This window comes from Crinia signifera, chromosome 19 (assembly GCF_055691185.1).
Source record: "Crinia signifera chromosome 19, ASM5569118v1, whole genome shotgun sequence".
In the NCBI taxonomy this organism is placed as follows: domain Eukaryota; kingdom Metazoa; phylum Chordata; class Amphibia; order Anura; family Myobatrachidae; genus Crinia; species Crinia signifera.
In genome coordinates, this window is record NC_139226.1 from 94,224,076 (window position 1) to 94,237,127 (window position 13,052).

Sequence of the window (13,052 nt, forward strand, 5' to 3'; positions counted from 1 at the left end):
TTCAATGGGGCGCTTTGCGCAATTCTATTACCAACTACAATCTCCCTGAAACTAGTTTTCAAAAGTAGGCAAGTATGGCTAATGTATTGTATTGTATTGTAATTTATTTTTATCAATGTTTTTGGGTGCAAAAATGTATGTATAGAAAACTGCATCAGGCTATAAAACCAAGCAGTGGGTGGGATTCTTATTGGACACAGTGAGATTTTCAAAACAAGTGTATACAGAATACTTGACCCAAAAATAAACAAGGTACAGTACCTATGATCAACAGCATAACTAAGGGCTGATGTGAAGGACTTAGGAACTGTTCAGAAATCCAACACTAAGCAAACAACATAAACATCTTCTGAACAAATGATTGAGCTCATTGTAGATGAGTAGCCAGACAAGAACACTGCTACTCCCATGAAAAGTGTTGTTATGCTAGGTACACACCAGGACGACTAGGGCACGATTCTGTCAATTTAGATCCGATTCCGACCGGTTGTATGCAGATTGTGTGTATTATCGTGTGTTTTTGCCATTTATTTGATCCGATTCCGATCCAATGCGCGTTCACGCCGCTCGTTTGGTCGCATCTTTGGTCCTACGTGCTGCAGGTAGGATCCGTCAATCCCAGGCCGACCGACCGTCAATCGTATGCAGATCGTGAGTGTTTTTTGCCGCCTCCGTCGTCCGTCCGTCGGTGCGTCCGTCGTTTGATCCAGCCTATTTGAGTGGCATTTCCTAAACACTCCCCCGGCGCCATGTTTTTCCACATAGCAAACAGCGCTGGCGCAGCAGTTGGACTCTCCTTCTTGTCTCATCTCCCAGAACAACAACCTGGTATGTTTGCACTCCCAATGCTCTTCTATGCATGCCCACTGTTGCCACCAATGTATATAGTGTGTATAAAGCACTGGTTTGGCAACCGTGCACCCGACCATGTCACTGTTTTTTTTGGGTGGGCCCCATGTGTGTGTGTATACATATAACCAGTGTCCACCATTGCAGTATTCCAAGCACTCCTCTCTGCTAGGCCCCATTCACCTGTGTGTGTGTGTGTGTTTGTGTATATATAGATATATATACATAAACCATTGTCCACCATTGCAGTATTCCATGCACTCCTCTCTGCTAGGCCCCATTCACCTGTGTGTGTGTGTGTGTGTTTGTGTATATATAGATATATATACATAAACCATTGTCCACCATTGCAGTATTCCATGCACTCCTCTCTGCTAGGCCCCATTCACCTGTGTGTGTGTGTTTGTGTATATATAGATATATATACATAAACCATTGTCCACCATTGCAGTATTCCATGCACTCCTCTCTGCTAGGCCCCATTCACCTGTGTGTGTGAATAGCAATCTGCACAATAAAATGTATAGTGGTTTTCATAAAAGTTTATTAACATTTTAAATACTTAAAACATAAGAACTAGGTAACTGGTGTAACTATAAAAATTTAAATATGAAACAAAACATGGGTATAACTATAACTATAAAAATTTAAATATGAAACAAAACAAACAACTAAAATGGTTTTATCTTTTTACAGTCCCAATGTCCAACGCAAAGGAACAAGAGTTTTTGGAAGGGTTTATTGAAAAATATCGTACACACGAATGCCTGTGGAGAACCAAATCCAAGGAGTATTCAAACAAAATGAAAAGAAACCAAGCCTTGGAGGAGTTGGCACGCTACAGTCTTCCATTTCATCCAGAGGCCAATGTTGAATGGGTGAGGAAACGCATCCAGAATATGCGCACGGTGTTCTTAAAGGAACACAAGAAGATGGAGGCTGCAAAGAAGTCTGGTGCTGGAGTCGACGAGATGTATCAAACATCGCTCTGGTACTATGACCGGTTGACATTCACCCTCAGCCAGGAGTCGATGAGGACAGGAGTAGTCCTTATGGTAGAACATGAAAACCAAGAAGTCACGGCGCAGGAGGAGGAGGAGAATTCGCAGTCTGCATCGGTGAGTCTATTTTTTTGGCTATCTAATTGATTCCTCCTGCCAATCCACAGCGCCCTCCCCATTAAAGTAGGCCATGTACTCTTCCCTCACCTGTTTGGCTCGTGCACTCCCTGTGTAGCGTTGTGTTGGGGTTTGCAAGGAGGATATCTGCACTACCTCCTCTGGCAGTTCTTGGTCTTCTTGGAGTGCTGTGCCTGTAGCCCTTTGCTGTGTGGCTTTTCTGCGGAGCAAATTGTGCAGGACACAGCACGCCGTGACAACCCAGTCAATTTTGTCCACCCTCAGGTTAATGGCAGTGTGGAAAATGCGAAACCGGCTTGCCAGGATGCCAAAAGCATTTTCCACAACACGCCGTGCCCTGGATAGCCTGTAGTTAAAGATCCTTTTGTCATGGTTCAACCCCCTTTGCGCATATGGCTTCATGACATGCTCGTGCAGGCCAAAAGCCTCGTCAGCCACAAAAACAAAGTTAAGCCCCTGTTTAGTTTCCTGGACAGACGGCAAGTGAAGGGTGTTCGCTATGAGCCTTTCGTAGAACTTTGTGTCCTTGAAAGTGCCACCATCCGATGCACGGCCATTCCTTCCTACATCCAGGAAGATAAACTCATAGTTCGCATTAACAACAGCCATTAGTACAATGCTAAAATAGCCCTTGTAATTAAAATAGTAGGAACCACTATTGATAGGCTGGGCTATGCGGACATGTTTGCCATCAATGGCTCCACCGCAATTTGGGAAGTTCCATCGCTGTTCAAACTCCTCTGCGATGACTTTCCATTCATTCACGCTGGTAGGGAACTGAAATTAGAAGTAAATAGAATTGATTAGTAAACATGTTCAATTTTTTTACAGCTTGGTGACTACCCACCTGCAACCCCAGACCTATCTGTCCTATCTGAGAATGCATGCACATCGAACGAAGTTCCTACTCCGGCACGCACTCCGCCACCCACCCTGGAACCCACTCCACCACTCCCCCGTGCCAAAAAAATGCGTGGCAAAGGAAAAAAAGGAGAAGCAGCGGCACATGAAGAATTTATGATGCGGGCACATCAAGTCCTGCAAAGAAACCCGGACAAACATGACAACTACTTCACTTATGTGGCAGAGTGTGTTCGCAACATGGCTCCTAACCAGCAACTTACTTTTGAAAAGTTATGCATGGAGTTGGTGTATAATGGCAGTTTAGGGTATCTCAACAGTGGCACTAAAATAGTTGGCATTGGTAGTGCACCAGACACACCACTGTCATTAGAATCACCAGTGCCTACTCCGCCTGCCACCGTAGCAGGCCAGTCGAGCACAATTCCAACACATACCCAGTCAACACCTACACAGCCTTCTCAACCCCCCCAGTACCGTCAATTCTACAGTTCTTTACTGATAGAAGATCCAGAGTGTCCTGTTTTTGAGGATCTGTCTTAAAAAATAGGCTACTTTATCATTTACCATCGACATGGTCTCAGCTGCAGGTATGTGATGGCCACTGCTCACATGGCGTATGGCGCACATCAATGGGGCCGGGACCATTGCATCTGCGCCATGCGCCATGTGGGCCGCAGCCTTTACATATCTGCAGCAGACATCCTCTGCCACACAAGGGCCACAGTGTGTATTTTTGTTTATTTATATGCTGCTACCTGTACCTGCATTACCAGAGGGAGAACAGGATTCTCCTCAATCTGGATAGCAAACTCCATTTATTGTCCTTTTGTCTTTGCCAATAGTATGGGGTACTGTGCGGCAGACATGGTCTCAGCTGCAGGTATGTGATGGCCACTGCTCACATGGCGTATGGCGCACATCAATGGGGCCGGGACCATTGCATCTGCGCCATGCGCCATGTGGGCCGCAGCCTTTACATATCTGCAGCAGACATCCTCTGCCGCACAGTACCTATCCCTACTGTTGTAAGGGCATGTTCCAGAAGTTACCAGAGTGTGTTTTTTTTGTTTATTTATATGCTGCTACCTGTACCTGCATTACCAGAGGGAGAACAGAATTCTCCTCAATCTGGATAGCAAACTCCATTTATTGCCCTTTTGTCTTTGCCAATAGTATGGGGTACTGTGCGGCAGACATGGTCTCAGCTGCAGGTATGTGATGGCCACTGCTCACATGGCGTATGGCGCACATCAATGGGGCCGGGACCATTGCATCTGCGCCATGCGCCATGTGGGCCGCAGCCTTTACATATCTGCAGCAGACATCCTCTGCCACACAGTACCTTATCCCTACTGTTGTAAGGGCCTGTTTCAGAAGTTACCAGAGTGTCTTTTTTTTCTTTTTATATGCTGCTACCTGTACCTGCATTACCAGAGGGAGAACAGGATTCTCCTCAATCTGGAGAGCAAACTCCATTTATTACCCTTTTGTCTTTGCCAATAGTATGGGGTACTGTGCGGCAGACATGGTCTCAGCTGCAGGTATGTGATGGCCACTGCTCACATGGCGTATGGCGCACATCAATGGGGCCGGGACCATTGCATCTGCGCCATGCGCTATGTGGGCCGCAGCCTTTACTTATCTGCGGCAGACATCCTCTGCCACACAGTAGCCCGTACTTAGTGGGAAAGTTTAAACTGGGTCATACATACTTAAATCTTTATATATAGTGTGTGTTTTTGTACAATATCTTTTATATATGGTATTATAATATATTTGTGTTGACACAATCTATTTACTATTTTACATGTTTTAACCATGAAAGGCCTAAAAAACCTGTTTCTGTCCTAGGCCTAAATTATAAATAAAAATATTTTGTTTGCACAATAAAGTGTACAGTGTATATTTCATCTTACCTTGCAATACTGGTACTGCAGCACCTTCACAATGGCTTTGCAGGTCTCCGGGATGATGAGGCCCAAAGCTTGCGGGGAGATGAGGGATCCAAACTTTAGGTCAGCAAGAGACCGTCCTGTCGCCAGAAACCTCAGGGTCACCACCAGCCGTTCCTCAGCAGGGATAGCCATGCGATACTTGGTATCCTGCTTCTCGATGTGGGGAGTCACCAGACGCAGCAATTCCTGGAATGTGGCATCATCCATCCTCAAGAAGTTACGAAAATCGTCTGGGTTATTCTCCCTGATGTCCCTGAGCAGTGGCATGTGCGAACGAGTCTGACGCTGAAGTAGCCACTGCTTTGTCCAGCATGATCTTTCTCTCCTGCGCTGGGCTCTCTGACGCCTGAGCTTCAAAACTGCATAATAGAGCAGGTACTGTTGCTGGTGACTACCCATCACTGCATTCTCCATAGTGCAGGGTTAAAAGACACTTTGTAATGGCAGGCAAAACAAAGTAATGTGTAAATAGCTATGTCCAGCGTTCAGCAGGTATAAACCAAGCCTCACTAGTAACAAAGCAGAAATACACTGGTTTAAAATGGCTGCTGCTATTCCTATCCCCCTCTGCTAGTCCTCCCCCCTCTGCTAGTCCAGCCCCGTCATTCAAATTTCAAAGGCCCATCTGACGACGGTCGCATGTGTTCTTGCAAAAAAAACAAAAACCAGCGATCCGACCGTCTTAACGACCATCGCGGGCGCATCGGGATCGGATCTAGATCGTTCCGCAAAAAAACACAATTTTTGCTAATCGTTTGCTGGGGACTGCCTGGGAGCTCCCGGGAAGTCCAAGGGAAATCGTTCCATGGTCGTCTATCGGTCGTGAACGACGGTGGTCGTCCTGGTGTGTACCCTACATAACTGTTAGCAAAGTAACCTGAGCACAGCTGACAATCCGGTTCGGGTTTTTGCTGTTGCAGTGGTGACAGGCAGTCTGTTCACAGCAGGGAATCCGGCACTGGTTTTGTGCTCACAGTCTGTGATGTCTGAGTGGGGCATGGCAGCACCTGCTATATAAACCTTCATCTCAGGCTAGGCAGGTGCTGCAGAATCCTAGAATCCTAGTCAGATAGCCAGTCAGCCTTGTCCTGTGCCTAGTTAGTTTCTAGAAATTGTATTGTATGTAGATTACAGTAATATAGGTCTTGGAGTTTGCATCTTTGCGCCTTGATCCAGACCTTAGCCGTAATCAGGAGTTGTGACTGTAACTGCTGGGTCCCTGTACCCCACCTATTAGATCCAGCTCGGTTGCTGTTAGTACTTGTTCACAACTGATGTTTGCACTGTTCCTATGTCTCTGTGAGTCTGCGTAGCACTGCCCCTGTGTCTCCGTCCGTGGTCCTCTCCGCGGTATCTAGTTTGTGCACTCCCAGGTGCATTCATACTGCCAAGTGGCATAACAGTTACCACCCCCCCAGTGGCCTACTTTCTGTCAATCACCCTGCATACAGTCATTGTTAAAAAAAAAGTAGCAGGCTTTTATCACAGAACATTAGTGTGCATGCAGATTATGGGGGAAATTTACTAAAGGAAATTTGTAAAAAAAAATAGGTGTATTTGTATCCAGAAATACACTTATTTTTGACATTTAGGGGGAAATTTACCAATATGAAAAACCTAGTTTTTCGTATTGGTATTTCCCCTACGGCTGCATACGACTGTTTTAGTCGTATGCAAAGTCGTGTTCCGGAGGGGAAATTACAAAGCAGTCAGATACGACTGCTTTGTAACCCTCCGATGGTGTAACAATTCGTATTAGCTGGCCATATATACGGCCGCTAATACGAATTTTTCTAGCAGTCTGCACGGATCAGTCAGATCCGTGCAGGCTGCAAGGTGTAAAAAAAAATAGAAAAATAAATAAATGTTAAAAAAAAACGGCGTGGGGTCCACCCCACAGCCGAAACCAGCACCAGGCTGACAGAGCCTGGAGCCGGTAATTAAAAATCAGGGAACCCGACAAATAGGGGTTCCCCGATTTTTAACAACCAGCCCCAGGCTCCTGTTTTGGGGCTGGTTCCCAAAATACGGGGGACAAAATGACTAGGGGTCCCCCGTATTTTAAGAACCAGCCCCAGGCAAAACCAGCCAGCAGGGTAATGCCACAGCCGGGGGGAGACTTTTTTTACAAGTCCCCCCGGCCAAAGCATTCATCCCTACCGACCAGTCAGCCTGGCCAGGGGCCCTGGGGCAGTGGGGACCCCCCCAATAAAGAGGTCCCCCCCCTCCAGGACTTACCTGACCAGGCTGAAGCCTGGTACTGTCCCCGATGCCCCTGGGCGGTGGGCATCGGGCTGATTATGGTGTAAAAAAAAAAGATTAAACTATTGTTTTTTACTGTGGCACTACAAGTGCCAGCAAGCTGGGACTTGGAGAACCACAAGTCCCAGCCTGCTGGGCATTAAAGGGCCCGCTGGCACTTGTAGTTCCACAGTTAAAAAAATAGTACACAAAACACACTGACACACATTTAAAATAAAACTTTAATACATACAAAGCCCACACATACTAATACTTACCTATCTTCTTCCCGTAGGTAGCCCTGGTCCTGATGTCCTGTGTCATCTTCGGGATCCATGTCGACGTCCTTCTTCATGTCGACGTCGCTGTCGGCGATGGCGTCCCCGTCCGGATCCGACGAAATCCATGGAGGAAGCTGTGGAAGGAAACCATACTCACCTGTCCCAGCGCGACGTAGTCCAGGTAAGTGTCTTGGCAAAAAAACAAACCGACACCCCGAAACCAGACCGGACAGAGAGACGCACGGTACTCTGTGTACATCGTGCGGCTCCGCCTCCCGAATGCCGCTATTGGCCGCCTTGCGGCCTAGCGGCCAATAGCGGCATTCGGGAGGTGGAGCCGCACGATGTAAACAAACACCGTGCGGCTCTCTGTCCGGTCTGGTTTCGGGGTGTCGGTTTGTTTTTTTGCCAAGACACTTACCTGGACTACGTCGCGCTGGGACAGGTGAGTATGGTTTCCTTCCACAGCTTTCTCCATGGATTTCGTCGGATCCGGACGCCATCGCCGACAGCGACGTCGACTTGAAGAAGGACGTCGACATGGATCCCGAAGACGACACAGGACATCAGGACCAGGGCTACCTACGGGAAGAAGATAGGTAAGTATTAGTATGTGTGGGCTTTGTATGTATTAAAGTTTTATTTTAAATGTGTGTCAGTGTGTTTTGTGTACTACAAGTGCCAGCGGGCCCTTTAATGCCCAGCAGGCTGGGACTTGTGGTTCTCCAAGTCCCAGCTTGCTGGGGAGGCTTGCTGGCACTTGTAGTGCCACAGCAAAAAACAATAGTTTAATCTTTTTTTTTACACCATAATCAGCCCGATGCCCACCGCCCAGGGGCATCGGGGACAGTACCAGGCTTCAGCCTGGTCAGGTAAGTCCTGGAGGGGGGGACCCCTTCATTGGGGGGGTCCCCACTCCCCCAGGGCCCCTGTCCAGGCTGACCGGTCAGGGGGTTAATGTTTTGGCCGCGGGACCTTATATCATAAGTGTCCCCTGGCTGTGACATTACCCTGCTGGCTGGTTTGGCCTGGGGCTGGTTCTTAAAATACGGGGAACCCCTAGTCATTTTGTCCCCCGTATTTTGGGAACCAGCCCCGGACCTGGAGCCTGGGGCTGGTTGTTAAAAATCGGGGAACCCCTATTTGTCGGGTTCCCTGATTTTTAATTACCGGCCCCGGCTCCTTCAGCCTGGTGCTGGTTTCGGCTGTGGGGGGGACCCCACGCCGTTTTTTTTTATTTATTTATTTAATTTTTCTATTTTTTTACACTGAAGCCTGCACGGATCTGACTGATCCGTGCAGGCTTAAAGCAAATAGAACAGGAAAATGGTGTTCTATTTTCCTGTCGTATTTGCGTGGGTGTTTCACACCACTTAGCAGCCGTATTATCAGTACGGCTGCTTAGTACATCAGGAACCACCATTCTTTTGAATGGTGATTTCTGTCGTATTCTATCGATGGTGTAGGACATTCGTATTTGTAAATACAAATACGAATGTTCCATCTTTAGGACTACAAATTGTTGTATTTTTGGGATTGTAAATCCCGAAAATACAAATTCATTAAAAAAAGGTGTATTTCTCCCTACGAATACACCTTTTTTCTACGAATCCATTTTGGTAAATGTCCCCCTTACTATCCCGAAAATACGGCAATTCGTATTCGTATTGATAACACATCAATACGACTACGAATTGCCGTATTTTCGGGATAGTAAATGTCAAAAATAAGTGTATTTCTGGATACAAATACACCTATTTTTTTACAAATTTCCTTTAGTAAATTTCCCCCTATGGGTCAAATGCACATGCAGTCTAACGCTATTAGCCCCTCCTCCTCGGAGACCCGCAAATTGTGGGATTTGCATTACTGGGGGCAGCACACCTCCCAACACTCACGATTCCAGCGGGACAGTCCCGATTACCGGGTCCTGTCCCGCTGTCCCACCCGCGGCCGGAGGTGTCCCGCTGCGGGGGGGCAGTTGGGAGCCCCCCAATTTAACAGAATATACGCTGTGCGCATGCGCACAGCTTCTATTCCCAGCCGAAAACGGGGATGCGGCTCATTTGCATAAGCCACACCCCTCATTTACATAAGCACCCCCTTTTTGGACGCTCGCGCGGCGAAGTCCCTATTTCTGCAGCTACAAAGTTGGGAGGTATGGGGCAGGGTCTAATAATGTCTCCATCAGGGCCCGTCCCCAGGAGTGCTGCTGACACTCTCCTCTCCAAGGGTTCTCCCGGAGAGGAGACTGTAAACGTCAGCAAACCTGCCCCTACCCTGTACTAGACATTGCTAGCTGCTCATGAAAAATGGGTTTGATGGATTCAGCCTAAACTGTTGAGATGCTGGGGTATAGCAACAGCTGTAGGCTAAGTATGGCATAAAAAATATACTGGAGGGATGGATGTCACTGTGTAGTTTCTCTCTTTGGTGTATTGGTGTACTATGTGTATATAATTACAGAGCAGATACAAGACCTACAGACGCCCTTTCCTCATTTCTCCCCATAACGACAGGACTCACCAATAAGGCCTTTGCCAAACAGCAAACCTCTCCTGCATACAGCATGCAGAGAAATCTGCACAGAGACAACCTCTTACATACAGTATCATTCTTCATGATAAAGTGCAGAACACCGTATTGCTGTGAAACAAAAACCCAACAAGCTAAAAAAAATTATATCTAGGAAACAAATCCTGTCTATTAACAAAATAAATGTACAGCCCCAAAGTAAATAAATCAGTGTTGAAGAAAAGGAAGCGCAATCTCCGACAGCAGCAATAAAAAGCAAACAAAAGAATCCATGTACTTCATTTAGATGGCAAAATCCGTCTTCATCTGTGGGACAGAAGAGGAAATATTGCTACGAGATTGTACATTCATCTTGCAGACATACAGTGAGAGTGCTTCGTTCCCTGCCCGAACCCTCGGTAGTTCAGCTTAGTGTATGAAGGTGCTTGCATATAACAAGCAACCAAATAATGAAGTACATGGAACAAAGTAAACATCTGATAAAGTGAGGTGTTGATAAGCATGGTAACAATATTGCTGGCAATTATTACTGAAAGAGGAGTGTGCTACTACAGACTCAACTCCAGCCATCCTGTTCTGCAGGGAGACTTCATGTCCTATCCCAAGATGGCCACCAAAATCACTGCTGAGCATAAGCGTAAGCCATCTTGAGACTGTTTGGGTTTGTGATAGAGCATCAGAGGGGGAGGGTACTTTTTACCCAGGCTGGGGTCTGATGGAGGCTACCCTCCCCTTGTTGCAGAGGGTCGGGCAGTGAGAGAGAGAGAGGACAGGCTGTCACTGTCCTTGTCGTTCCTTCGTGGAACGGTAGTAGAGAGTGGCCTTTGTGGCATATTGTCGGGTTTTGTACAGTGGTTAGCCCCGACTAGGCAATATGGGAGTCAGTGTAATGCTGGCATCAGACTGGGCCCTGCTACTGATATTGACAAGACACCACCACCTACAGGTCACGACAGCCATAGGCAAAAACGCGTTGTCTCTGTTTTTGGGGACTACAGAGATCTCTTTTGGAAGCTGGAGGTTTCCTGTATCTAAATATATGTATGCATGTGTATATACAGTATATATATATATATATATATATATATATATATATCGACAGAGTCCGCACTCAATTTTTCAAGCTTTCAAAAGGGGGTGCTCCAACAGATGAATGAACATCAAAGGTACAATTGTGGATGAAATGGGCACTCACCAAGGTCTTAATCAGCAGCAGAATTCATTGTAGATACAAAGGTACATCCGACGTGACGTAACGTTTCGATCTAGTATAGATCGTCATCAGGAATTTGTACAGCAAATGTAACTGATATCATGTTCAAACAGGCAACCTGGTATCCATCCTCAGAAAGGATACCATTCTGAGGATGGATACCAGTATATTTATATACTGTGTATACAGTATAATATGTTAAATGTATACATGGTGACTCCTTATGATCCATTAACCACTAGCTCGCTGCCATACGGCAAAGTGACCCCACTACTTGTTACAGTACCATTCAGCGTTCCCAGGAACTAAGATTATATATGATTTTGGCAACCGCTAGAGGCAGGGAAATAAATACGATTGTCTCCCCGTCTACGCATTGCCGTAGCGACAATCCCACAACTTTATTATACAAGCACGCTGAAGGGCTTTGCAATCCATTACACGTTTCCACACAGCTTCCCTCCTCGCAGGATGCGTTTCTCACCATACTTTTTGTTAATTATGACAGATGACTTTGTACAGTTACTAAATAAGAAATTACAGGGAGGATGATCCGTCACAGTCAGAGAGGAACAGCGGAAGATCACAACGCAAAGTATTACCGATGCTTTTGTGTGGTAACAGAAAACCATACTACAGACAATTACACGGACACAAGGTGAGAAAAAAGACTTTAGTCCTAATTCTGGTACGATCCTGATGACACATTAGAAAACCATTAAATATGAAACTGTGGGGTAGACGTATGAAGCAGTGATAAGGGGGGAGTGAAGCACTGAAGTAACATCTATAATTTGCATAATATAAAACTATACAGAGTAGCTGATTGGTTGCCATGGGCCACTCCTCCTCTGGCTCACTTCTCCTCCCTTATCACTGCTTCATACATCTACCCCTGAAGCTTCAAGCTTGTGAAACAATTGGAGGAGAGACAATATGGATGTACAGAAAAAGTAAAGGCCCTTTTATGATCCACATATTTGTAATGTGCATTGTGATCGAACAGGATCAAACAGACTTCTTATAGGAATCCACTCTTACCATAAGAAGCTCTGGAACTGCAAGAAAATCCAAGTCCATGAACATTAAGGAGTAACTAAGACAGGAGTTTTATTGAGGGTGGGATGTTGCCCATAGTATACAATCACATTCTACCTATTATTATCTTCTAAAAGGTGATAAATAAATAAGAAGTAGTATCTGATTGGTTGCTATAGGCAACATCACATCTTCAATAGAACTCCCAATTTAGTAAATTTACCCCTAAGGGGTCAGTTCACTTCCACGTGACCGGTACTTTATTCGCACCCTTGGATTGTTGAAATCAGCTTTATTTTGTACAACAGGGTTCAGAGCCCTATGGGGCAATGAGAATTTTTGGGCAAATTTGGCCACCATTAAGTGCTTCCACTGCCGCGAGGACTTCACATAAAATAGGATGGACCCTGCAGTCTGAACTTTCAATAGACATCCTACAGTAGGTGCCTAGGTCACAATAATCCGTTTTTTATTTTTAATAATACCCCTTTTACATAGTTAAAATAACCTGGGACGATCCCGGGATGTTGCTGTGCAGTGTGCACGGATAACACTATGGAGGAGACAGCGTCAGTTCCAGTCTCTGCCTTCTCCCCTGCCCCAGATGAAGTGCCGCCGCTCCGCCATGACCCCACCTGACGTCAGCGACCCATCATAAACCCATGTCCACATCCCAGGTGCGACCCAGCATTTGCGGTGTGAAAGGGCTATAAGTGATGTAAAGGAAGAGGCCCAACAACAAGTTTGCTGCCTAGGAAAACAATTGCTGACTTTGTTGGGATAACTCCATAACTTTGTGCACATTTAATATTACCGTGCAATAAAGAATTGGACACAGTCCAGAGCATGGCCCATATTCCATAAAGCGACAAAGCAAATCATGTTGCCATGCAACGTGAGCAAATGCAGTTATATTATTTCTGTGCAGAGTAAATAC

At 46.0% G+C, this 13,052-nt stretch overlaps 2 protein-coding genes across 7 annotated transcripts in view; one reads left to right on the plus strand and one right to left on the minus strand.

Moving 5' to 3' along the window:
- CAMTA1 (calmodulin binding transcription activator 1) overlaps positions 1 to 13,052 on the minus strand; it is a 1,324,131-nt gene that overhangs the window by 126,476 nt on the left and 1,184,603 nt on the right. The window lies entirely within an intron of this gene.
- On the plus strand, positions 1,218 to 5,055 carry LOC146042745 (uncharacterized). The gene is made up of 2 exons (XM_083162946.1): positions 1,218 to 1,967; positions 2,820 to 5,055. Exons 1-2 carry the CDS (start codon positions 1,503 to 1,505, stop codon positions 3,390 to 3,392), a joined length of 1,038 nt encoding a protein of 345 aa, XP_083019072.1. The 5' UTR covers positions 1,218 to 1,502; the 3' UTR covers positions 3,393 to 5,055.